Source organism: Muscardinus avellanarius (assembly GCF_963383645.1).
Source record: "Muscardinus avellanarius genome assembly, chromosome: 19".
NCBI classification, from domain to species: domain Eukaryota; kingdom Metazoa; phylum Chordata; class Mammalia; order Rodentia; family Gliridae; genus Muscardinus; species Muscardinus avellanarius.
The window spans coordinates 25836205-25863518 of NC_137805.1; the positions used below are offsets into that span (position 1 = coordinate 25836205).

A 27314-nucleotide genomic window follows, 5' to 3' on the forward strand; every position below is an offset into this window, starting at 1 on the left:
AAGAAAAGCAGCCATGAGGTTTGGACATCGAAGGCAGCTTCTAATGTCAACCAGAAGCCCAAGCCAACTTTCATGAGTCCTAGGAGCCAAGGGCCCAGGAGCAGGAGGTGGGGGAATCTGGTGGGCCTGCCTTTGAGGCTTGTAAAGTTGGGACTTCACTCTAATCGGTGGGCCGGCCCATAATTAAAGTCTTCTGACCTCTTCAGTGATGGTTTCTTGAAAGGTTCAATTAAAGTAATTGTCCCTGCTCGGAAACCACCCAAAGTAGCCAGCCTGCTTGGAAGCTTGTGCTGAGGGCTGGCTGTGGGGCATCCTGCCCCGCCCCTGGGGAGTGGGTGAAATCCAGCCAGGGGGTGCGGAGAGAGGCAGCTACAAATTCCCCCTCTGGCAGGAAAGTTCCTGGCGGCCCTCTCCCACCTGCTGAGCCCCGCTGTGGGAGGTCCCAAGGCTGGAGAGTGATTTGAAAGGTAAGAAGCTGCCCTCAAAGCCTGGCCTGGTGACCCAGGCCTGAGGATCATAGGTCACTGACAGCCTCAGCTACTTAGTGAGGGGAAAAAAAAAAAAAAAAAACTAAAAAATAGGGCTGGGGTGTAGCTCGGAGGTACAATGCCCCTATGTTCCATCCCCAGTACTGAAAAAAAAAAAAAGATATTAAAAACAAATTAGTTGCCCACAGCAGGACAATTTGGTGGAGCAAGCCAGCGTGGTGGCCCATGCTTGTAATCCCAGTACTTGAAAGGCTGAGACAGGAGGATCATCGCAGGTTTGTGGCCAGCCTCAGCTGCTTAGTGAGGGCCTCTGCAACTTAGTGAGTCCCTGTTTCCAAATAAAATATAAAGTAGAGCCAGGCATGGTGGAGCACGCTTGTAATCCCAGTACTTGGAAGGCTGAGACAGGAGGATCATCTCAGGTTTGCAGCCAGCCTCAGCTACTTAGTGAGGCCCTTTGCAAGTCAGTGAGATCCTGTTTAAAAATAAAGAATAAAAAATAGGACAGGGGGTGTAGCTCGGAGGTGAATGCCCCTGGGTTCCATCACCAGACCCGTGGCAAATAAATAAATAAATAAATAAATAAATAAATAAATAAATAAATAAAACCAGGCATGGTGGCCCATGCTTGTAATTCCAGCATTCAGGAGGCGGAAAAAGGAGGATTACAGTTCATGGACAGCCTCAGCTACTTAGTGAGGCTCTCCGCAACTTAGTGAGACCCTGTTTCAAAATAAAGAATAAAAGCCGGGCCACCACGCTTGTAACCCCAGCATTCGGGAGGCTGAGACTGGAGGATCGCAGTTCACGAACAGCCTCAGCTACTTAGTGAGCCCTCTGCAACTCAGTGAGACCCGGTTTCAAAATAAAGAATAAAAATAGGGCAGGGGGTATAGCTCGGAGGTATGAATGCCCCTGGGTTCCATCCCCAGCACCGCAAAAAAAAAAAAAAAAAAAAAAAAAAAAATAGAGCTGGGGATTAGGTTGGAGGAAGAATGCCTCTGGGTTCCATCCTCAGTACTGAAAAAAAAAATAATAATAATAATAGGGCTTGGCTGGGAGTGTAGCTCAGAGGAAGAATGCCCCTGGGTTTCATTATCATTACTGGGAAAAAAAAACAGTTGAGAAGATTCTGTCTTCTGAAGATTTTCTCAAGTGGTTGGTGCCTTCTGTTGAGTTTTTTTTTTGTCCTGTCTCGTAGGAGAATATTAACCGATGTCAGCAGTACAGTAAGCTTCTCCTGCTTCTTGCAGAAAATCAGAATTCTTGGGCCTGAGAGATGAAGAAAGCGGCAGAGGGTTGGGGCTCAGGGTGGGGCGAGGCTGGGGGAGGGGCGCCTCGGGTCCTCCCTGCCTGTCCGGCTGAGCCGGGAGCTGGAAAAGAAAGCACTGGGCACCTGCCATGCTGCTCCTGGATGGAGACCCCTCCTCCTGAGTCCCCTTCTCATGTCCCCCCAGGTCCTGGTTGAGAAAGAAATGAAGCATGTTCACTGGATCCTCCTGCATGCCGGCTGCCGTGCCCCCTCCCCAGGTTGGCAACCCCCAAGTCTCCAGACATGGAGGAACCCCACCTCTCCAGAGCCCTGCCACTCAAACACGACCCCCTGCTGGGTCACTGCCAGGAAGCCGGACCCTCCCCTGCAGGAGGAAGAGGGGACCCATGGGGCCTTGGGGTCACAGGCATTTTCAGCATCCTGGGGTAAACTCATCGGCCCCACCCAAACATAGAGTACTGCCGGGCATGCACTAGTAGGCCCTGGGTTCGATCCCTGTATGGGGAGAGGGGGTTGTAGTTTGCTAAATTCAGGACAGATATGTCACTCGATGATAAGAAACATTTTTTTTTTTTTTTTTGCAGATCTGGGGATGGAACCCAGGAGCATTCAACCTCCAAGCTATAGCCCCTGCCCTATTTTTTATTCTTTAGTTTGAAACCAGGTCTCACTGAGTTGCAGAGGGCCTCACTAAGTAGCTGAGGCTGTCGACGAACTGCGATCCTCCGGCCTCAGCCTCCCGAATGCTGGGATTACAAGCGTGCGCCACCACGGCCAGCTCAATGATAAGAAACATTCTATCTCTGAACTCTACCCCAGCCCTGTTTGATTTATATTTATTTATTTTAATTTTTTTTTTCAGTACTGGGGATGGAACCCGGGGCCCCCAGCCCTATTTTTTAGTCTTTATCTTGAAACAGGGTCTCACTGAGTTGCGGAGGCCCTCCTCCAGCCGTGTTTGGACCTGGATGCTGGCTGGCCGCTTCACTGGCAGGAACGTAAGCCAGCATCTGTCTCTCTGTCTGTCTGTCTCTTTCTGTCTCTGTCATCCCCACAGACCTAGAAAAGCCAGCTTCCAGAAGCCACTGCATGTAGTTCACAACTGCTTGCAAAGTGTTAAAGGTGTCTCTCACCCAAGCCAAGCTGACTGCGAGTGCCCTTGGCTCCACCAGGAAATCCTACTAACGCCCAGCTCTCTCTCTCCGCTCTGCCACCCCAGCCTCATCTCCTCAGATGAATGACCGCCTCTTTATTGGCCTTCCTGCTCCTGTGACCAAAACAACCTATACCACTGTTTACACCATCACAGCCACCGTCACCATTTAAAAGCTAAACTAGGAGCCGGGCGTGATGGCGCACGCCTGTAATCCCAGTGTTTGGGAGTCTGAGACAGGAGGATCATAGGTTTTAAGCTAGCCTGAACTACTTAGTGAGGCCCTCTGCAATGTAGGGAGACCCTGTTTCAAAATAAAGAATAAAAAATAGGAGCCGGGCGTGCTTGGGAAGTTGAGACAGGAGGATCGCGCAGGATCAACGCCAGCCTCCGCTGGCTTAAGAGACCCTGTTTCCAAATAAAAAATATAAAATAGGTCTGTTAGTGTAGTCCAGATGTAGAAGGCCCCTTCTCAGCTTGTTCAAAGGTCTACGCTACGCTGAGCAGCACCTTCATCCTCTTTTTGAAACAGGGTCTCTGTAGATTGATCAGAGTTTCACTCCTTGCTGAGACTGTCCTCAAACCTACGATCCTTCCTGTTTCAGCTCCCCAAGCACTGGGATTACAAGTGTGCACCACCACACCTGGCTTGTGTATTTGTTTATCTTTGTACTGGGGATGAAACCCAGGGCATTCTACCTCTCAGCTATACCCCCAGCCCCAGCTGGGATGACAAGCGTGTACCACTATCCCAGGCTCTACGTTATTATTATTTTTTTAATGGTTCAAAAAATTTTGAAACAAGAATATTTCAAGACAGGTGAAAAGCCGGGCTAGGTGGCACACGCTTGTCATCACAGCATTCGGGAGGCTGAGACGGGAGGATCGCGGTTCCTGGACAGCCTCAGCTACTTAGTGAGGCCCTTTGTAATTCAACGAGAACCTGTTTCGAAAATAAAGAATAAAAAAATAGGGCTGGGGGTGTAGTTTGAAGGTAAAATGCCCCTGGGTTCCATCCTCAGTACCGCAAAAAAAAAAAAAAAAAAAAAAAAAGGTGAAAATTATGTGAAACTCAAGTCCTCAGCACTGGCTATCTGGCTCCCCTGGAGTACCACTCCGCCTGGCTTATGGGAGTCCCTCGGGATGACGCCCCCTCCCAGCCCAATCCTGCACACCTGGCCTGTTCAAAGAACAGCTTGACAACCGGGTTCTGGAACCCAAAGGTGACATAGGGAACCTGGAACCTTGAACTCTGGGGCAGAAAAGACCTGTGCTACCAGTAGGACGGATCTGGATCTGGTGTCAGTATCAACGAAGAGAGCTGCGTGTGGCCTCACTAAGTAGCTGAGGCTGGCTGGGAACCCGAGAGCCTCCCGTCTCAGCCTCCCAAGCACCAGGATGGATTGCAAGCTTGTGTCACCATGCCTGGCTCCTATTTTTTATTTTATTTATTTATTTATTTTTAAATTTAATTTATATTTGCAGTACTGGGGATGGAACCCAGGGGCATTCTTCCTCCTAGCTACACCCCTAACCCTATATTTTATTCTTTATTTTGAAACAGGGTCTCACTGAGTTCCAAAGGGCCTAAGTAGTAGCTGAGGCTGTCCTCAATCCGCGACCCTCCCATCTCAACCTCCCAAATGCTGGGATTACAAGCATGCGCCGCCATGCCCAGCTTTTATCTTTTATTTTGAAGCAGAGTCTCAGCTGGGAGTGGTGGGCACGCTTGTAATCCCAGCATTAGGGAGGCTGAGGAGGATGGAGGTTCCTGGACAGCCTCAGCTACTTAGTGAGGTCCTTTGCAACTCAGTGAGACTGTTTCAAAATTAAAGAATAAAAAAATAGAGCCAGTACTGCAAAAAAATAAAAAGTTGCTGAGGACCTTGCCACATTGTTGAGGCTGGCCTCCAACCTATGACCCTCCTGCCTCAGCCTCCCAAGTACTACAGTTACAGTAGCGGGCCACAAGCCCTCTACCTTTGAACTACAGCCCAGTCCTGTTTTTTTTATTTTGAAACAGGGTCTCCAGAGCTAATCTCTAGCCTGCAATCCTTTTATCTCAGTCTCCCAAGTACTTGTATTACAGGCTTATTATTTGATTCCTTTAACAGCTCGGCAGGAGAGGGATTATCTATGAACTTGGGTAAATAAACACCCAGCTGGGAGTGGTGTGTGTGCCACGAAGACCTGCACTGGGGAGGCTGAGACAAGAGGACTGCAGATTACGGATTAGTCCCTGGTAATTTACCAAGACCCTCAGCAATTTATGGTCATTAAGCAAGGCTCTCAGCAACTTAGTGAAACCCTGCTTATTTATTTATTTATTTATTTATTTATTTATTTATTTATTTATTTTGGTGGCACTGGGGTTTCTGGAAGCCCTTCTACCTCCGGGCTACACTCCCAGACCTAATATATATAATGTGTATGTATTTTTTTTTTTTTTAAGTTGGAAACAGGATCTCTTAAGCCAGCGTGGCTGGCTTTGAACCTGAGCGATCCTCCTGTCTCCGCCTCCCAAGCGCTGGGATTACAAGCGTGCGCCACCACGCCCGGCTTCATTCTTTATTTTGAAACAGGGTCTCACTGAGTTGCAAAGGGCTTCACTAAGTAGCTGAGGCTGCCCCCAACCGTGATCCCATCTCAGCATCCCGGAATGCTGGGATTTTAAGTGTGTACCACCACGCCCAGCTGAGACTGTTTCTAAATAAAACAAAAATAACCTGGGCGTGGTGGAACAAGCAATCTCAGTACTTGGCAGGCTGAGATAGAAGAATTGCAGGTTCAAGGCCAGCCTCAGCAACTTTTTTTTTTAAGTACAAGGGATGGAACCAAGGGGCAGTCTACCTCTGAACTACACCCCCAGCCCTATTTATTATTATTTATTTTAAAAAAATCTTTTTTGTGGTACTGAGAATGGAACCCAGGGACATTTACCTCTGACCTACACTCCCCATTCCTGTTTTTTTTTTTTTTTTTTTTTTGGTGTGTGTGTATGTGTGGTACTGGGGTGGAACTCAGAGGCTTTCTACTTCCGGTCTATACTCCCAGACCTATTTTATATTTTATTTGGAAACTGGGTCTCACTAAGTTGCTGAGAGCCTCACTAAGTAGCTGAGGCTGGCTTCGAACTTGTACAATCCTGTCCTAACCTCTCAAGTGCAGGGATTGCAAGCTTGCGCCACCACGCCTGGCTTCCCCTAGCCCTGTTTTTTATTCTTTTATTTTGAAATAGCTTCTGAGTTGCAAAGGACCTAAGTAGTAGCTGAGGCTGTGCTCAAACCATAATCTTACCGTCTCAGCCTCCCAAATGCCGGCATTACACACATGCACCACCATGCCTGGATTTTTATTCTTTACCTTTGTTTTTTTTAACGAGTCTGGGGATGGAACCCAGAGGCATTTGACCTGCAAGCTACACCCCCTGCCCTATTTTTTATTCTTTATTTTGAAACAGGGTCTCACTAAGTAGCTGAGGCTGTCCACAAACCTTGGTCCTCTGGTCTCAGCCCCCCAAGTGCTGGGATTACAAGCGTGCGTCGCCACGCCCAGCTTTTATTCTTTACTTTGAAACAGGATTTTAGGAAGCTGCAGAGGGCCTCACTAAGTAGCCGAGGCTGGCCGGGAACCTGTGATCCTCCTGTGTCAGCCTCCCGAATAGTGGGATGACAAGTGTGCCGCCACGCCCGGCTCAGCCTCAGCAATTTAGAGAGGTCCTGTTTCCAAAGACCAAATGAAATAGGTCTCGGGGTATTACCCAGAGGTAAAAAGCCCCTGGGATTCATTCCTAGTAACACACACATGTGTGCGTGCGCGCGCGCACACACACACACACACACACACACACACACACACACGCAGAGTAAACAAACAAATTAATTAATTAAATAAAAAGGGCCTCCAAACAGTACCACACACATAGAACATGTAATCAGAAGCCGAAGGGTGCTCTTAATCCCAGTAGTTAGGAGGCTGAGATAGGAGAATTGCAAGTTCTCAGCCAGCTTCAGTTAGTGAGGCCCTCTTCAACTTAGTGAGAGCCTGTTTCAAAATAAAAACTAGGGCTGTTGGTATAGCTTGGTGGTAGAAGGCCCTTGGGTTCAATCCCAGGTAGGTAAAAAAGCAAAAACGTAAACAGAGTTGCCTGTGTCTAAAGTGGCCAGGGACTTGCTCACGGTCCTGAGCCCATCCTCACAGCGGGACTCAGGCCCAGGCTTTGGCCTCAAGGTCAAACTCAGTTCTCATCAAGCCCAACCTGGCTGGGGCAAAAACTTAGAAAAAGAGGAGGTGAGCCTGGAATCCGGAGTGAAGTAAAAGTCCCCAAGATAACCAGAGGAATGGCTGTGGGAAGGTTAAGACCCAAACAGCCCCCTGTCTCTCTTTCTCCCTCTGGGACCAAGCTCCCAGGGTGAATGGGATGAGGCAGGAGGAAGCCGATCCAGCCACAGGGCGGCTGAGTCAGCCGCCACCCGCCACACTCCCAGGGATTTCCCCAGAAGACTGGGATGCTAGGTCCACATGGAGATGCTTGCAGGGCTGTGCTTTGTGAAGATAACCACTGGAAACAACCCAGATGCCAATCAGCAGGGGATTAGGTAAACAAATTGTGGCATATCCTCACAGCCATGCTGCTTGGCAGTAGAGAAGCCCAGGGAAAGCAGCTGGACCCAGACACAACGCACGCGGTGGCTTCCTACTCGTGTGCGATTCTAGGAAGTCCAAATACAGCCAGGTGTGGTGGTGCGCGCCTGGAATCCCAGCACTCTCTCCCAGCCCCTTCAACACCTAGATCTTCTAGTCTCAGCTTCCCAAATACTGGGATTACAGGCCACCCAGCTTTTTTTTTTTTTTTTTGGTGGTACTGGGGGTAGAACCCAGAGGCTTTCTACCTCTGGGCTATACTCCCAGACCTTTCTTTTATTTGGAAACAGGGTCTCACTAAGTTGCTGAGAGCCTCACTAAGTAGCTGAGGCTGGCTTCGAACTTGTAAGATCCTCCTGTCTCAGCCTCCCAAGCGCGGGGATTACAAGCGTGCGGATTACAAGCGTGCCACCACGCCCGGCCTTTTTGTTGTTTTGAAACAGAATCCCACTAGGTTGCAGGGACTCTTGTTATTCTGGTGAGGTTGTTCAGGAACCTGTGAACCTCCTACCTCAGTCTTCCCAGGTATGAGCCACCACGCCCAGCTACCTTTCACATTCTTGGAAAAGAAGGAAGTCTACATTTAGAAAGGAACTCATAGAGGCGGGCGTGGTGGTGCATGCCTGTAATTCCAGTACTTGGGAGGCTAAATCCAGAGGATTACAGGTTGGAGGCCACAAGAATCTATTTCAAAATTAAAAACTAAAAAAGGGCTAGAGCCAGGCATGGGGGCAAACACTTGCAATCTCAGTGTGTGGGAGGCTGAGACGGGAGGATCACAGATTCCAGACCAGTCCCCTTCCCCTCCCCCGCCCAAAAAAACACACTGAGACAGGTAAGTCTTTGCAAACATTCTTAGCTAAGCTATCCCTCGGACACATCCCTCAAAATCATGCCTTTCAACTCTACACAGTTTGCATGGTTTTTTCTTCCCATCTTTTCTCTCTCTCTCTCTCTCTCTCTCTCTCTCTCTCTCTCTCTCTCTCTCTCTCTCTCTCTCTCTCAGATGTTATCCAAAAGCAGCAGAGAAATTACAATGTTTATGACCATGCCAAAAATAACTGAGTGCTCCATGCAATACGGGCTCTACCTTAATAATAATGTTAAGAGCCATAAGGTCCCGTTTGTTTCTGCAGAAGGTCAGGTTCCATGCTATTAGAGTACAAACATATCCAAGGTGTGATGCATCCTGGCTCAGGTCTGACCTGGGGCACCATGCCCACCTTGGCTGCAAAACCAGAAAGCCATCAGATTTTGCGTGTTACCGAGGCACCGGCACCGAGGGGGTGACTTGCAGAACTCAGTGAAGCAAATGAGGACCGTCCCCTGGAAGAGAAACCCATGAGAGAAACCCATCGTATCTGGAGATCTGAGAAGGGTAAGTCAGTATCTTCCAAGAGCAATATCTCCTCCAGGGCAGACACATCTGTGCATTGCAGCACAGAGATGTTGAAAGTGGCTTTTCCTTTATCTTCACCTAGGAAGAAAAGTCCTACCACACACGGGGCTCAGCTGGCGAGAGGACTTTGCTAAGGGTCACGGCCTGGCAGAACCGGTATAAAGCTCACCTGTCAAACACACCTAACGGACAACCCGAGTTGTTCCTCCCCTTTGTGGCCAAAGGGCAGCCACTTCAAAGCTCTCCAGCTAGCAAAGGCTGGCACATTTAACTTCCTCCTCAGGACACCGCTGTCCCAACCTGCAAAGGGAACATCCCAGAGAGAGATCATGAGAGGCGGCAGCCGCCTCTTTAGGAAAGCACCGCAGTCACCTGTTCCCGGGGAAGCCAGGCAGGAAACTCCAGAACCCCAGCACTGCCAAGCCCTAAGAGAAGTTTCTCACCCATCCATGACCTTTTAACAGTCGAATTCAAGAACTTGAGGTCTCAGAGCTCAACCCGACACTAGACCCCCACAAGAAAAAGAATGACGGCCATTGTTATAAAATGCCTTCAAATGAGAACCAGGTTCATCATCCCTCCTGTCAGTCACCACTTAAATCATACGCACATGGGAGATGAGATAACCGTGACCCGCGGTTGAAAACACCCTCTCTAGCCTTCCAGAGAGCCTCCAGGCGTGTGTGCTGTCTACAGGGCCAGAGGGTACCTCCAGGGTGCTAGGTCCCGGGGTGCCAAGTCCCAGCCAACAGATCTACAACTGGGAGACGGGCATGGCGGTGCGTGCTTGTCATTCCAGTACTTAGGAGGCTGAGACAGGATCGCTGGTTTGCGGCCAGCCTGAGCTATTTAGTGAGGCCCTCTGCAATGTAGTGAGACCCTGTTTCAAAATAAAGAATAAAAAATAAGGCTGAGGGTATAGAATGCCCCCCAGGAACACACACACACACACACACACACACACACACACACACACACACACACACACAATGATCTATAATAGGCCCAGAAGTCCCTCAGATTAATAAATCCTGGGCAGTGTGTGCCTTGGGACTGCTGATGGGCACTTTCTTCAGATCTATGGGGGTAAGTCACCCAGGGGTGGTGGCACACATCTGTAATCCCAGTACAGTGGGAGGCTGAGACAGAAGGATCACAGGTTCAAGGCCAGCCTCAGTAACTTAGTAAGACCTTCAGCAACCTAGCAAGACCTGATTTCAAAGTAAAAAGGGTTGAGCTGGGGGATGGTGGTGCACTGGGGTCAATTCCCAGTTCCATACACACAAAAGAGTAAATAAAAAATTAAAAGGAGCCGGGCGTGGTGGCGCACGCTTGTAATCCCCACGCTTGGGAGGCTGAGACAGGAGGATCGCACGGGTTCGAAGCCAGCCTCAGCTACTTAGTGAGGCTCTCAGCAACTTAGTGAGACCCTGTTTCCAAATAGAATATAAAAAAGGTCTGGGAGTATAGCCCGGAGGTAGAAAGCCTCTGAGTTCCACTCCCAGTACCACCAAAAAAAAATAAAATAAAATAAAATAAAAAGGGCTGGGGTATAGCTTGGAGGTAGAATGTCTCTGGATTTCACCTTTTTTTTTTTTTGGTAGTGGGGATGAAACCCAGGGGCATTCTACCTCTGAGCTATACCCCCAGCCCTATTGTTTATTCTTTATTTTGAAACGGTCTCACTGAGTTGCAAAGGGCCTAAGTAGCTGAGGCTGGCCGCAAACCTATAGTCCCTGTCTCAGCTTCCCAAATGCTGGGATTGCAAGCGTGCGCCACAACACCAGCTCCTGGATTTCATCTCTAGTACCAAAATGCAGGAGGAGGAGGAAGAGAAGAGGTGAACTTTTATTTCTTCTCCCAGAGGGCAGGAGATGCTAGCCCATATTGCATAAGAGATGTGAACAGCAAGGGCTCTGGCAGGAGTGACGGAGGGGGTCCTTATTCTTTTGGGGCTTGAAATGAAACCTACTCTGGACCCCCCCCAACCTCCCAAGGAGAAACAAGAATCCTGTGCCTATTGCCAAAGGGCAAAGGGTTCTTTCACAAGCCCGCCAGTCTATCCACAAAGCTTCAAGCAGCCAATACCTCAGCAGGGTCCTCTTGCGGGGGACTTGGTTGTTTTCCGTGGCACCAGCTCAGAGATGCGGGGCAGAAAAACCTGTTGTCAGCGAGGAGCATGCTCAGGGGTCCCTGCGCCAGCCCTTGGCCGTCCAGTGGGAAGGAGGATAAAGGAGAATCGAGCCGGCAGGAGCTCATAACTCATATTCATCCTTGGTTGACTTTGGGGCTGTTCCAGAACATTGTCTGCACTGTAATTTAGCCCAGCTCCTAAAAGCCAATCTCTAGTCCACAGCCAGCTTGTTAGTAAGAAAATAGTCCTGATAGCGGGGCGGGGTCACCATCGCTTGTAATCCCACCTTGCGGGAACTGAGGGAGACTGAGACCTGAGGATCGAACTGCTTCAGCTATTCAGTGACGCCCTCTGCAACTCAGGGAGACCCGGTTTCAAAATAAAGAATAAAAAATAGGGCAGGGGGTGTAGCTCGGAGGTCAAATGCCCTTGGGTTTCATCCCCAGACCCGCAAAATAAATAAATAGTCCTGATAGCCGAGCGGAGCGTGGTGGTGCATTTTTATAATACCAGTACTTTTGCCGGGCGTGGTGGCACACGTTTGTAATCCCCGCGCTTGGGAGGTGGGAGACAGGAGGATGGCGCAGGTTCCAAGCCAGCCGCAAGTGCTGGCTTAAGAGACCCTGTTTCCAAAAATAAAAAGTATAAAAAATAGGTCTGGGAGTGTAGCCCGGAGTAGAAGGGCTTCCAGGAATCCCACTACTACTACTACTACTACTAATAATAATAATAATAATAATATAATCCCAGTACTTTTGAGCCTGAGACAAGAGGGTCACAGGTTCAAGGACAGCCTCAGCTACTTAATGAGGCCCTCACTCTGCAACACAGTGAGACCCTATTTAAAAATAAAGCAAGCTGGGCGTGGCGGCACACCCTTGTAATCCCAGCATTTGGGAGGCTGAGACTGGAGGATCATTGTTCATGGCCAGCCTCAGCTACTGAGCCAGGCCCTTTAGAACTCAGTGAGAACCTGTTTCAAAATAGGGCTGAGGGTCTAGCTCAGAGGTAGAATGCTCCTGGGTTCCATCTCTGGTAACACAAACACACACACACACAAGAATAAAATAAGGCTGGGGTGTAGCTCGGAGGCGGAATGCCTCTGGGTTCCATCCTCAGTACAAAAGAGAAAAAAAGAGAAAACACTCCCCTCCAGCCCTCTGCCCCATAACTTCCTTCTAACACCAAAATCTCAGGGCCTGATTGAGAAATAACTACCAACCTAAGACCTCTTTTTGCTGTTCTAAAGCCAAGCCATTGTGCTCTTGACACAGTCAGATAAATCCACTTTAATGAGAATGTTCAGGGGCCAGGGACCGGCTGCCAAGAGCAAAGCACCAGGTTGGCAGGGCTTACATTACTCAATAACATCCCAGGCCGGCGCGCTGTCGGCCGCTGAGCACTGCAAGCTTAGAGTGGAGGATGCTGAGGCTGGAGTTGAAGCCGCGGCCTCATCCAAGGTGAAGTCCTCTTGTGCCCAATTCCTTTGAAACCCGGCCACACAGGCCCAACCTTAAACATCGCTCTTCCTGGAGGACAGGACAGGCCACTTGACTTGAAACCAAGTTCGGATGGGGTGCATCCAAGATCCCTGTAAGCACCCAGCAGGCGCACACGCCGGCCAGCCCGATCCACTCCCCGGGAAGCCTAACGCCAAGCCCTGGCTCGTCCTTCAGGCAGAGAAAATGACCAGGGCGTCTTCGAAGGTAAGGAGCTACATTCGAAGGTAAGGAGCTACAAAGACGGAGAATTTCCATTCCTTGAGAATACTGATAGCGGGGCGTGGTGGTGCACACTTGTAATCCCAGTACCTGGGAGGCCGAGACGGGAGACGGGAGGATCGCAGGTTCAAGACTAGCTTCAGCGATTTGGCAAGACTCTCCGTAGTAACCTTGTAAAGGTGGGCATGGTGGCACATGCCTGTAATTCCAGTGCTTGGGAGGCTGAGACGGGAGGATCCAGTTTCAAGACTAGCCTCAGCAACTTAGCAAAATCCTGTTTCAAATAAAAATAAGCCAGGTGTGGTGGCTCACACTTGTAATCTCAGTACTTAGGAGGCTGAGACAGGAGGATCCCAGGTTCACAGCCGGCCTCAGCTACTTAGTAAGACCCTGTTTCAAAATGAAAAATAAAAATAGGGCTGGGGGTGTAGTTCAGAGGCAGAATGCCCCTGGGTTCAATCCTTAGTACCACAAAATAAATAAAGGGCTGGGGGTATAACACAGAAGTAGAATTCCTGAGAGGTTTAATTCCCAGTACCCTCCACCACCACCCCCAAAAGACCTGGGATAGCTGGATATACTCACTGGGGAGAGAAAACCAGACCTCAGAGTCTTCCCTGGCACACACAATTTTCCTGCTTAGTCGGTTATATTAACTAAGTCACAGTCAAACCATAAATTAGGGCTTCACTATCCCAACCATGTTCAGAGACTTAAAAAAAAAAAAAATCAAGTTAGAACCAGACTTTCACAGATTCTATCCAGAATATTTTTATTATACAGGGATCATACACACGACAATTATGTGGGGAAGATTTGCAGGCACAGGATTCCCTTCCAAATCTCAGATTCACCCACACCAACTACACCACACACGCAGGGTGGGGTCAGCCCCACAGAAATGAGCCGCAAGGTTAATCGCCTTCTAACAGAGAGCTCCAAGTAAGAATCTTTGAAAACCAAGAGTGATCCTCCTGAATTCTTCATACCCTGTGTACAGATGAATAAACTCTAAAGATGTGTTATAGATTACCCCACCACCATTCAAAGTCGATATTAAAATCAAAACCCCATTTCTCAAAAAAGTCATAAGAAGCGCGCCCGTTATTTACAGACCCCATTAAATTACGCATAAATAAAATCTGTACACTCAACACACTGTTTTTTTTTAAAACACAGAGCCTCCAGCGGGGGGCATGGGGCTGGCAGCAGGCAGCAAACACTTCGTGCCCACCCTTTTCAAGTTTACTCGAGAGAAATCAAGACCGGAAATAAATACGCATATAAAGCTTCAGTACCTTTAAGGAACATGTCACTTCAAAGAGGACCCATGGAAAGAGCTAACTTTCAAAGTTAAAAGAGAGAGGAGAAAAATGAAATCAGCAGGCTTTGTTTCTACGTTTCTTTCCTAAAACCAGAAGGCCCCCGTGACTGTGGGGCTTAAAATGCGTCCAACGTCACCTGTGAACTCGTCGCGAACACAAAGAACCCCGATGGGTGGATGTGATCTCAGAAGCTAGATAAATACTAACTTTTTTTTTGTTAAATAGCGGACATAAAAACCAGCCATGAATACTGAAAAGAAAAATAAGTTACCGTTGACCTGGACCACATCCATTAGACACTTCCAATAGCGAAGCGTGTGGTTTTCTTGTTAAACCCAGGGAATTTATTGAAAAGGTTATCTAAAATTCGTAGCACCACTTTCAGAGAAAGGAAAGATCGCAGTTAAAAAAAAAAAAAAAAAACAAAAAACAAAAAAACATATATATATATATATATATATAAAAGCTTACTGAGTTTTAAAAAAAACAACACCAGGACTCTTGTCTTGGGACGGTATGTCCAAAATGAGGAACCGCAGTGCTGGAGAAGCCACAGGGATTCAGAAGGTGGTGGCCAGTTAGGCAGGATGGTCTTCGCCCAGGCCAGAGGCTTCCGGGTCCGTCCAGTGGAGAGGGGCTTCCCAGTCCCCTCTCCCCTCTTCACCCCGGTTTATTTCCTGTGCTTCTCCATTTTCTCCAGGATCTTGTTAGAATCGGCTGGGCTCTGGTCCCCGGGGTTCATACAGGATTTGTCTAGGACAATCAGGGCCTCTTTGATGTAGTTCTGGACGGCAGACACGGCGGCGCAGATGGCCTGGCTGCCAAAGCCGTGGGTAATCAGGCTGAAGTGGGACAGGCAGTTCTGGATGTTGGTCTCCAAGACCGGGGTGGGTCTGTTGTTCCCGTTGGGGGTCCGGTCTTGATTGAGGAGGTCTGTGAATTCTTTACACACTTGCCTGTGAAGACAATCAAGAGACTCCAATGAGCTCTACTAAGCTCCTTGAATGTATCAGAAACAGCACGGCGGCGTGGTGACGCACGCTTGTAATCCCAGCATGCGGGAGGCTGAGACCAGAGGATTGCGGTTCGCAGACAGCCTCCGCTACTTAGTAGTGAGACCCTGTTTCAAAATAAAGAATAAAAAAGGCTGGGCGTGGTGGCGCACAGTTGTAATCCCAGTGCTTGGGAGGCTGAGACAGGAAGACTGTGCAGGTTCGAAGCCAGCCTCGGCTACTTAGCGAGAACCTGTTTCCAAGTAAAATATAAAGTAGATCTGGAGTGTAGCCTGGAGGTAGAAGGCCCGGGGGGGGGGGGGGTCCCCATCCCCAGCACCTACATAAATAAATAAAAATTAAAAAACAGGGTTAGGGTGTAGCTTGGAGGTAGAATACTCTTGGGTTCCATCCCTAGTACTGCAAGAACAAAAATAAAACAGGGTTGGGGGTGTGAGATGCTTACTAAATTTTTCCAATACCACACACACAAAGAAAAAATAAATAAATAAATAAATAAATAAATAAATAAATAAATAAATAAAAAAGAACCAGGGTAGCAAAATGCCTGTAATCCCAGTATTAAAAGTTCAAGGCCAGCCGGGCGGGTGGTGGCACAGACTTATAATCCCAGCATTGGGAAGCTGAGACTGGAGGATCACGTCGCAGTTCGCAGACAGCCTCAGCTACTTAGTGAGGCCCTGTCTCAAAATAATAAAATATAGCAGGGCGTGGTGGCACATGCTTGTAATCCCGGTGCTTAGGAGGCGGAGACAGGAGGATTGCGCAGGTTCAAAGTCAGCCGCTGCGCTGGCTTAAGAGACCCTGTTTCCAAATAAAAATATAAAAATAGGTCTGGGAGTGTAGCCCAGAGGTAGAAGGGTTTCCAAGAACACCAGTACCACCAAAATAAATAAATAAATAAAATAAAAATAATAATACTAATAAAAAAATAGGACAGAGGGTGTAGCTTGGAGGTTGAATGCCCCTGGGTTCCATCCCCAGACACACACACACACACACACACATACACACAGAAGTTCAAGGCCAGACAGACCCAGCAATTTAAAGAGATCTTTATCTGGGTGTGGTGGCCCACCCACATTTGTAATCCTAGTACTTGGGAGGCTGGGACAGGAGGATCTGGCAGGTTTGAGGCCAGCCACAGATACTTAGTGAGGACTTCTGCAATTTAGTGAGACCCTGTTTCAAAATTAAAAAATAAGCAAGACGTGGTGGTGAACGCTTGTAATCCAGGTACTTGGAAGGTTGAGACAGGAGGATCAGGTAGGCTTAAAGCCAGCCTCAGCTACTTAGTGAGGCTCTCAGCAATTTAGTGAAACTCTGTTTCCAAATAAAATACAAAATAGGTCTGGGAGCATAGCATGGAGGTAGAAGGCCCCTGGGAGTTCTACCCCCAGAATGAAAAAAAAATTAAAAAAAAAAAACAAAAACATAAAATAGGGCCAGGGATGTCGCTCAGCTATAGAACGCCCCTAGGTTCAATCTCTAGTACAAACACATACAAGCAAAGAGACCCTTAGCAATTTAGCAAAACTGCTTCAAAATAAAAACCAAAAAGGAATGGGAATGCAAAGCGTGGTGGTCTGTAACCCCAGTATTTGGGAGGCTGAGACAGGAGGGTCACGGGTTCAAACTCAGCCTCAGCAACCTCATGAGACCCTGCTTCAAAATAAAAATAAAAACCTGGGGGAATAGCTCAGGGGAGCCTAGAATGGCCTCTAGGTTCAACTCTCAGCATCACACAAAAGGGGGGAAGAGTGGTCAGAAGTGTGTGATTCAATCAAGAAGGGAGACTCAACTCACACCCAAACCAACCGCACACTGAGCACCTATTAAGTGCCCGGCCCTGAGCTCCCTCTTTCAGGGGACTTTTTATTGGTACTTGGGATGGAACTCAAGGACCTTCTACCTCTAGGCTACACTCCCAGACCTATTTTATATTTTTATTTGGAAACAGGGTCTCACTAAGTTGCTGAGAGCCTCACTAAGTAGGCGAGGGTGGCTGCGAACCTGTGCCATCCTTGTCTCAGCCTCCCAAGCTCGGGGATTACAAGTGTGCGCCGGCACACACGCCTCTCGGGACTATGTTATTCTATGTTCTTTATTTTTTTGCAGGTCTAGAGACGGAACCCAGGGGCATTTGACCTCTGAGCTATACCCCCTGCCCTATTTTTTTTTTCAAAACAGGGTCTCACTGAGTTGAAGAAGGCCCCTCACTAAGTAGCTGAGGCTGTTGGCGGACCGATATCCTCCAGTCTCAGTCTCCCGAATGCTGGGGTTACAAGTATGCACCACCATGCCCAGTTTAACACGATCTTAAAAAAAGAACAACAACAACAACAAAAAATCAACTGACTGTGGGTTTCTATGAGAAAAACTACAGCCCTCCTCTAAGTAGCTTCGGAGACACATAATTTATCCAGGAGCCTCCTCCTCCCAATACCCCCCCAACTTGACATTTAAACGACACAAGCTTTCTTAGGGGAGGCAGAAGGCCCAAACCTCTCTTTACTCCATGTGACAAAACAAATTTTCATAAAATAGGCAAATATGACAATAAAAGAGGGAGGAGCGAACTATTTTTTCTCTTTTTTTGCGGGTCTGGAGATGGAACCCAGGGGCATTTGACCTCATCCCAGCCCTACCTTTATTCTTTAGTTCGAAACAGGGTCTCACTGAGTTGCAAAGGGCTTCACTAAGTACCCGAGGCTGTCCTCAAACCGCGATCCTCCTGTCTCAGCCTCCTGAATTCTGGGATTCCAAGCATGCGCCACCACACTTGGCTTCTATTATTTATTAATATTATTATTATTATTATTACTACTACTACTACTACTACTACTACTACTACTACTACTACTACTACTACTACTTTTCTGCTTGGAAACAGGATTTCATTAAGTTGCAAAGGCCTCACTAAGTTCCCGAGGCTGGCCACAACCTGCAATCCTCCGTGTCAGCTGGGATGACAAGCGCCACCACACCCCACACCTTTCTCTTTTGAGGGAGGGCCGCACGGGTGTTCGAGGAACCGCAGCTGCCTCGATACTTACTGCGCCGCCAGTAGCATACTCTTCCTTGTAGCCATCTCATTGCGCCCCCCAAGGTGCGGTCTGGTTAGGTACTCGGCCACCGGCTTACTCGGAAACTCAGCTTCACAGACGTAGGCAAAGTCCCGCGCCAAGTGGACGGCCTCACCTACAACGACCAGCAGGAACTCAGGTTCAGGCTTACAGCGGCCGCGGGCACCGCCAGCAGATGGCCTCTCCGACTGGGAAGAACCTCTACTGGGCACCAGATTTCTAAAATGAAATCCTAAACAGGGCCAACAGTCCCGAAGGTAGAACCTTCGGTGTACTCCGGGGTAAGCTCTATCAAGGAGTTCTGAGGGCGGCGTTTCTAAGAAAATAGATCCTGAAAAAAAATTTTTTTTTTTTTTTTTTTGCTGTACTGAGGATGGAAGCCCAGGGCATTCTACCTCTGAGGTATACTCCCAGCCCTATTTTTTTTTATTCTTTACTTTGAAACAGGGTCTTTACAGTGAGTTGCAAATGGCCTAAGTAGCTGAGGCTGTCTGCAAACCAATCCTTCTGTCTCAGCCTCCTGAACGCTGGGATTATAAGTGTGCACCTCCCAGCTACTATCCTGCACATGTGTGTGCGTGTGTGTGTGTGTGTGTGTGTGTGTGTGTGTGTGGTGTACTGGGGATGGAACCCAGAGGGATTCTACCTCCAACTATACCACTAGCCCTATTTTTTATTTGGAAACCGGGTCTCATTGCAAAGAACCTCACTAAGTAGCTGAGGCTGTCCAGGAACCACGATCATCCTGTCTCAGCCTCCCAATGCTGGGATTACAAGCCTGCGCCACCACGCCCGGCTAAACTAGCCATTATAAAAAAAAAAAAAAAACACGGCAAAGTTTTCTTTTGTGGAGCTGGGACTAGAACCCAGGAGCTTTCTACTTCAGGGCTATACTCCCAGCCTTATTTTATTCTGAAACAGGGTCTAGCTGAATTCCGGGAGCTGGCTTCAAACCTGCGATCCTCCCTCCGATCAGCCTCTCAAGTACAGGGATTATAGGTGTGCACCACCAAACTTGGCTCTCAAAGTTTTTTTTGTGTGTGTGGGTCTGGGGATGGAACCCAGAGGTATTTGACCTCCGAGCTACACCCCCTGCCCTATTTTTATTCTTTATTTTGAAACAGGGTCTAAGTTGCAGAGGGCTTCACTAAGTAGCCGAGGCTGTCCGCGAACTGTGATCCTCCTGTCTCAGCCTCCCAAATGCTGGGATTACAAGGGTGCACCACCATGCCCAGCTTTCAAAGTCTTTTGTTTGTTTGTTTGTTTGGGTCTGGGGATGAAACCCTGGGGCATTCTAGCTCCAAGTTACACCCCCAGCCCTATTTTTTATTCTTTATTTTGAAACAGGCTCTCACTAAGTTGTGGAGGGCCTCACTAAGTAGCTGAGGCTGACTGTGAACCACCACCCTCCAGTCTCAGCCTCCCGAATGATGGGATTACACCACACCTGGCTCTCAAAGGTTTTTTATTTTAAAGAAGGGAGGCTCTATTCCTGAAGGGGAAGATCTCTAGAATGTTTCTCTTAAAAAAGAAAGAGGATGCCAGGCGCAACGGCACACACCTGCAACCCCAATACCTGGGAGGCTGAGACAGGAGGATCGCAGGTTTGAGGACAGCCTCAGCAAGTAGAGTGACTCTCATCAACCTAAGGAGATACTGTTTCAAAATAAAATGTCTGTGAGTGTAGCTTCTGGGTTGTTCCATCCCCAGCACCAAAATAAAATAAAATAAAATAAAATAAAATGAAAATGAGCTATGCTATGTCTGTCAGTACAGGAGAATGGCAGGTTCAAGGCCAGCCTCAGCCAGCAACTTAGTGAGGTCATTTAAAAAAAAAAAAGTGCTGGGCGTGGTGGCACACCACTTGTAATCCCAGCATTCCATTCAGGAGGCTGAGACGGGACGATCTGGGCTCACAGCCAGCCTCAGCTACTACTTAGGCCCTCTGCAACTCAGTGAGACCCTGTTTCAAAATAAAGAATAAAAAATAGGGCCGGGGGTGTAGCTCGAGGTAGAATGCCCCTGAGTTCCATCCCCAGTACCACACAAATTCAAAAGGCCGCACTGCTGCCAGGAGCCCGGCCCGTGGTTCCCCACGGCGCAGGGGGGCTGAGAGGCGGGTCCAACGTCACTCTCTGGCTTGATAACATTTTATTCTTGGCTAGTTTCTAGGTTGGGGGAAGGGTCTCCCATTCAAGAAACCAAAACCTAACTAACTGTGCGGTGCTCAGGATGGGACAGGGGCTCGATCCAGGGCCTTGCAGGTGGTAGGCAAGGGAGTGCTCTACCCCGAGCTACAGCTCCAGCCCTTTTCATTTTATTTTGTTGAGACAAGGCCCTGCTAAGCCTGCTAGGTTGCCCAGGCTGGCCTTGAACCTGTGATCCTCCTGCCTCGACCTCCCAAATTGCTGGGACTATATACATGTCGGCACCACCAAACCAGGCTACTGCATGCATGCGTGCGTGCATTTATGGGCATGGAGCCCAGAGGCCTTCTATGTCAGGGCTATATTCCCAGACCAATTTTTTATATTTTATTTGGAAACAAAGCCGCACTAAACTGCTGAGAGCCTCACTAAGTTGCTGAGGCTGGCTGCCTTCGAACCTGTGGTCCTCCTGCGTTAGCCTCCCAAGTTCTGGAGTACAAGAGTGCACCACCACACCCGGTTTACCTTTTACTTTTTATTTTTTTTTTTTTTAAGCACAGTACCAGGGATGGAACCCAGGGGTACTCTACCTCTGAACTACACCCCCAGCCCTATTTTTTTTTCTTTATTTTGAAAGAGGGTCTCACTGAGTTGCAGAGGGCCTCACTAAGTAGCTGAGGCTGTCCTTGAACCCTCCCCGAAAGCTGGGATTATATGCATGCGCCACCACGCCCTGAACCTTTTGCTTTTAATGGAAGGGAAGAGTTGTGAAGCCGGGCATGGTGGCACATGCTTGTAATCCTAAGAATTTAAGAGGCTGAGACAGAAAGATGTCAAGGTCAGACACAGCAACTTAGCTAGATACTGTTTCCAAAAAAAATAAAAAAATAAAAAAAAAAGGCTAGTTTAGCTCACAGGTAGAATGTCCTTGTATTCAATCCTCAGGACCTCCTCACATAAAAAAAAAAAAAAAAAAGGGAAGAAAAATGTCCTTGCTTATCAACCCTTTCATTAATTGGTTCATTGAACAGAAAATGTTTCGTTACCCTGTGGTGTGATTTCCTTTACAAACCAGTTTTTCTTTTGAGCTTTGATTTTTCTGGGGAACCCAGAACTGAACTCATGAGCAGTAGAATATTTAAATAGCAACTTATTTGATAAAGCTACCGTGGTTTGATAAATTGAACATAGACTATCTCGAATCATTTCATCTCTCTCCTTGTGACTGAGTCTTAGGTGCGGTTTTCTAGGTTTTCCTTGACAAAATGTCTTCAAAAGAGAACACATGAAAAACCTCACCCAAGGAAAAAATGAAAAACCCCCGCACAAGGGCACTGACCTTCGACCAAGGACGTGAGGAGGGTGACGTGGGCAGCTTTCCGGCGCCCGGCGGGCAGATTCAGCCCAATCTTGTCCAACTTCTCCCGCAGCGATCGGCCTCCATTTTTGGACTTGGCTCTAGGCAAAAGAAAAGTTGGCTACTGTCAAGAAACCACACTTTGAAATGGAGTCAACGCTGAGGAAGTCCGTCAAGGACAATCCACATTAGGCAAATCATAATTAAAAGTGATCATGGGTCCTTGGTCAATAAATAGATACACACAAAATTCAAAAAGCAAGAAGCCTTCCCTGGGCCGGGTGTGGGGGGCACACACCTGTCATCCCAGGACTTGGGAGGCTGAGACAGGAGGATCGTAGGTTCGAGGACAGCCTGAGCAAGTAGTGAGATTCTCATCAACCTAGCAAGACCCCGTTTGAAAATAATAATAAAAATTAGGCCCGGAGGTGTGGCTCAAAGGTAAAATGCCCCTGCCCCCTGAGTTAAGTCACCAATGTCACAAGATCAAAACGCTGGCATGGTGATGCACACCCTTGTAATCTCAGACCTTGGGAGGCTAAGACAGGAGGATCACGGTTTGACCTCAGCTACTTAGGCCCTTTGTAACTGTTTCAAAACAAAGAATAAAAAATAAGGCTGGGGTGTAGCTCGGAGGTAGGATGCCCCTGGGTTCCACCCCCAGTACCATAAAAACCAAAACAAACAACAAAAAATAAATAAAAATAAAAATTCCCATCACCCCCCACTTCTTTGTTTTTGTTTTTGAATCACAAAACCCTACAGGTTGTACTGGAGCAAATAAATTTCCACTTTTAAAACTGCAGCCACAAAACTCCCAACCCTCCCCCCAGCCCCTGGGGAAGCAAAACCCGCGCCCTCCCCCCTTTCTTCCAATACAGCCGCTCCAGCTTCAGGCCTGGAGTCAAATCCTAACGAAACGATCATTTCTTCGCGCTGTGTTAGCACCTCCCTCTGCGTTTGGCACTTTCTAAAAGAGAAGAGAAAGTCCTGAAAAACTCTCTTCTCTGTGCCAATTAGAATTCAGCGTGAGGTACAAGAGTTACATAAATGTTAAAAATACCTCCTGGCCCTTTTATACATACATCCACCTTCACGTCCCCAGCCCCAGGACAGTACCTCCGGAGGACGCCGCCCAGGAGCGAGGCGTTCAAGCATTCCGGCGGGGACAGTCGCCTCTGGACTTCAGCCACGGTCACTTTATATTTTGACGTGGAGCTAAGGAGAGACAGTCTTCCAGGGACAGAGCAGAAGACCTCGCTGGGGTTCAGCACGGCTCCCACCAGCTCCTTCTGGCAAGGCAGGCTCAGGGGGTTCTTGGTCATGGAGATGGGTCCTAGAGGGGAGACCGGGACTGGCGGTCACCAAGGGACCCTTCAGAACCACCAACCGGGAGGATCACGGGTTTGAGGCCAGCCTCAGCAAACTTAAGAAGAGACCCCTGAGTAACTTCTCGAGTCTCTGTACCTTATCAAAATAGGAAATAAAATAGGTCTGGGGGTTAGCTCGGAGGTAGAATGCCTCTGGGTTCCTTCTCCGGTACCAAAACAAAACATGAACCAAGCCGACAATGGTCTCCAAATAGCATCTGTGCCAGACTATAAATTGCAAGGTGGTTTTATTTTTCTATTACTGGGACTCAAACCCAGGGCCTTGTACTTTGCTGGGCAAGTGCTCTACCACTCAGCTACATTCCCAGCCCTTTTAAAATTAACTAATTAACTGATTTGTTTATTGCAGTACTAGGGATTGAACCCAGGGGCATTCTACTTCAAAATACATCCTCAGCCTTTTTTTATCCATTCGCTATTTTGAAATAGGGTCTCACGAAGTTGTAGAAGACCAACCTCATTAAATAGCAGAGGCCGGCTGCAAACCTGCAATCCTCCAGTCTCAGCCTCCCTTAGTACTGGGATTTCAAGTCTGAGTCACCACGCCCACCGATTTATTTTTTTAAAACAGCCTCATTAAGTTTGTTGAGGGTCTTCATAAATTGGAGCGTCTGTCCCTGAACCCTGTAATCCTCCCGTTTCCCTCCCCAGTAGCTGAGACTGAGTAGCCGGAATCAGGCAGGCGCCCCACACCCTGTTTATTTAAGCACATTAAATAGAAAAAGCTATGTTCTTTCTCCAAAGGTAAATCAAATCTGAGATTCACAAGTTAACACCTTGGGAAGGTATTAGTCAAGATTTCAATCATGAAGGTTTGCTGCAATTCCTGGCCACCCTGGTAATCTGTTTAATTACAATACGGGTTTCTAGAAGACTAAGTCAGTATTAAACACAGGGTGGTATCTTCCCTTCTCCATCAATGAACTACGGAAAGTGCAGGGCACATTCAGATCCCTTCAGAGTAACTGTGTGCAGCGAGTTTGTTTTTGTTTTTTTGTTCTGTGGTACTAGGAATTGCACCCAGCAGCATTCTACCTCTGAGCGAGAAAAAAAGGGGGGGAGGGAGGGAGGGAGGGAGGGAGAGGGAGAGGGAGAGGGTGTGTGGACAGCACTGGGACTGGAATCCAGGGGCATTCTACCTCCCCTGGCCCTATTTTTTTTGTCGTTGTTGTTTGTTTTGGTGGTACCAAGGATCGAGCCCAGGGCATTCTGCCTCCAAGCCACACACCCGGCCCTTTTTTACTTTCTATTTTGAAACAGTTGCTGAATCTGACCCTGAACCTGGGATCCTCCTGTCTCACACTCCTGCATTTTTATTTTGAGACAGGGTCTCACTAGGTTAATGAGACTCACTACTTGCTGAGGCTGCCCTTGAACCTGTGATCCTCCAGTCTCAACCTCCCAAGTACTGGGATTACAGGTGTGCGCCACCACGCCCAGCTGATCACAGTGAATTTAAAAATATAAACTGACTCGTTCTGTTAAGTTCACTGGACGTTTATTTAGTTTTGTTTTTCCAAGTTTTGCCCCAAATTCCATTTCCATCAAATCTATTCAAAGAGTTCAATTTCAACCCTGACTACACCTTTAGTTTAGGTCTAACTCCACTACTGAGAAATCCTGTCAGTGCGTAACTTAACTTCTTAAACCACTAGCCCAAAGTAAACCAATTTCCCCCATCTCTTCCCCGTCCTGCAAAACCCAGCCTCTGATAACTCACACAGCTCCCTCCTGTCCCGGGCTGCGTATCTGGTAAACCTAACTGCTAAAGATTTCTTAGATCACAAGTACCCCTCCATCTGAATGTTCAAAAATCACATCAAATTCCTTCAACAATTAAGACTGCCGCAGCGCCGACGACAACCGGGTCAAGGTGTGTGGCCTTTGGGTTTGGATTTTTTCTTCCCCTCCCAAATTAAAATCACAAAACCCACTCACTCTGAGAGGCTTTCTCCCACCGTGAAACATCCTTTTGGCATCCGGAGCCACATTTCCGGGGAACACTGGTGTCCCCAACAAGCCCACCAGAAAGTCCCTTTGCATCGAAGCCAGAAAAAAAAAAAAAAACTTCCGGTGCCCTACAAACCTACCCCTAACCCTGACCTCCTGAACCCCCCACCGACCCGTTCTCCCACCACAACTGCCACCAATGACCTCACAAGTCGCAGCTGCGCGGGGCGGGAGCAGGAGGAGGAGGAGGAGAAAGCGCTCGGGCCACTATTTACCTTTGCGAATCACAGTCTGGTCGTGCAGCAGCAGGTGCTGGTCCTCCGCGTTCTGGGGAGAGAGGACACAGTTTCCCTTAGGTCTGGGGAGCCGGGGGCGCGCGGGCCGCGGGGGAGGCGGTACCGGCGGCCGGCTCACCTGCACCTCCTCCATCTGGTGCGCCATGTCGTGGAGGCCCAGGTTGTCGGCCAGGCCCGCGGCGTCCAGGGCGTGCGCGTGGGGCAGCAGCAGCTCGGAGCGGCGGTAGGCGTCCCTGCGCGCGCCCACGGCGCCCCCGTCCAGCCCCGAGAGGTGCGGGAGCAGGCCGGCCGGGCGGCCGTGGTGCGGGGGCAGGCCGGCCCCCTCCTGGGCCTGGCGGCCGGGCCAGGCCTGCTGCTGGCTGCCCGCGGGCGCGGGCTGGTGCAAGGGGTTCATGGCGGCGTAGGCTTCCCCGAGGTGCGAGTAGGGGTCGGCGGACTGCGAGTAGGCCAGCTGCTGGTAGGGCGGCGGGAAGTAGGGCGGCGGCTGGTACTCGGCGACTCCGGAGTGGGAGAGGGGCGGCGCGGAGCTGTACAGATGCTGCCCGGCGGCGGAGAGGTGGGAGATGCGCGGGTTGCCATTGCTGCCGGCGTCGTGGCGATCCTGGCCGAGAGAGCAGACGGGACCCGGTTAGAACGAAACCCTGCGGCGGGCCGCCCGGAGGGGCCGTGCGCCCGGGACTCCGCCGGCCCGCCGGGCACCCAGGGGCGGGCCCACCCGGGGGGCTGCAAGACCTGCGGCGACGAGCCCTGCACGCCCGGCGGCGAAGGTCTGGGCGCCGCGGTGCCCCGGAGCGCCCCGTCGGGGCCCCAGGCCCGGGGGCAGGCCAGGCCGGGGCAGAGCCCGTAGCGGGCTCTCGGGGTGTAGACCGGCGTGCGGCCGGCCCCGCAGCGCGCGCGATCGCTCGGCTGCCCGCACATGGCGGAGACCCCCGCGCGCAAGCCCGCCCCCGGCGCGGATGGCGCGGGCGGCGCGGGAAGTGCGCATCTTATCCGCCCCGGGGACCCTCCCTGACACGCCCTCCGGACAAAGACCTCCGGGCAGGTGACGCCCCCGGGGAGTGGCAGCCAGCCAAGACCGCCCGAGGGCTCGGGAGGCCGCGGCCCCGGCGGAGCTCGCTGCAAACGGCGCTCCGGGACCCCGGCCCCCGCGCGTCCCCGCGGAGGGCGCGCTGCGAGGTCCGGGACCCCGGCGGCCCGGCCTAGATCCTAAAAGATGTCTCTCCCTCGGTCCCGGGGGTCACCGCGGAGCGGAGGCGCATGGCGCTGTCGCCCCCTAGCGGGGCAGCCGGGGCCCGCGCCCCGGGGCAGCCCCTCGAGGTGCCCGCGCCCCGCGCCCGCGCCCCGGGGCTCGCCTCCCGCGTCGCCTTCCTCCCGCCGCCTCCCTCCTCCTACTCTCCGAAACTCTAGCCCAACCTGTCGGACAGGCTGGGGCACTCGCAGCGCTCGCGGCCCCATGCGGCCTCGGCTCCCCACCCCCACGGGTCTCCAAAGCCCGGCGTCGCCGGCCTCGGGGGAGGTAGCGGGCAGGTGACAGCCCGCCCCGGGGGTCTCCGCCGGGGGTCTCCGGCCGCGGCCGCGCTGGGTGGACGGACACCTGCTGCGAAGGAGCCTCGTCCGCGTTGCCAGACGGGCGCGCTTCCCAGAAAACGGGAGGGCGGGCGGCCCCCCGGGCGCCAAGCGGTAAGCCGGGGTGGGGTCCTCCGCGGGGTCTCGGGCCTGGCCCGCCGGGGGCTTAGGGGAGGGCGCGGCTCCGCCCAGGGGCCCCGAGCCCGGCCCGACGTGGCCGGAGGCCGCTGCGCCCCCGACGGTCCTCGGGCGGAGGGGGCTGCGCCCTGCGCCCGCGCTCACCTCGCAGTCCTCTTCATACTTGACATTATCGGTTATTTTCCACAACATGGCGTCCGGCGTCCCCCAAAACAGCCGCCAGTTAAATCCAG

General features: G+C 50.2%; 1 protein-coding gene across 1 annotated transcript; it reads right to left on the reverse strand.

Annotated features, from left to right (window-relative positions):
• Positions 1-14807: 14807 nt before the first annotated feature.
• Positions 14808-27273, reverse strand: TFAP2C (transcription factor AP-2 gamma; the record flags this gene model as incomplete). The annotated part of the gene is made up of 7 exons (XM_080716025.1): positions 14808-15093; positions 18207-18351; positions 21723-21841; positions 22860-23076; positions 25357-25408; positions 25496-25978; positions 27226-27273. The coding sequence occupies 7 exons, from the start codon at positions 27271-27273 to the stop codon at positions 14808-14810; spliced, it is 1350 nt and encodes a 449-aa protein (XP_080572151.1).
• Positions 27274-27314: the final 41 nt, after the last annotated feature.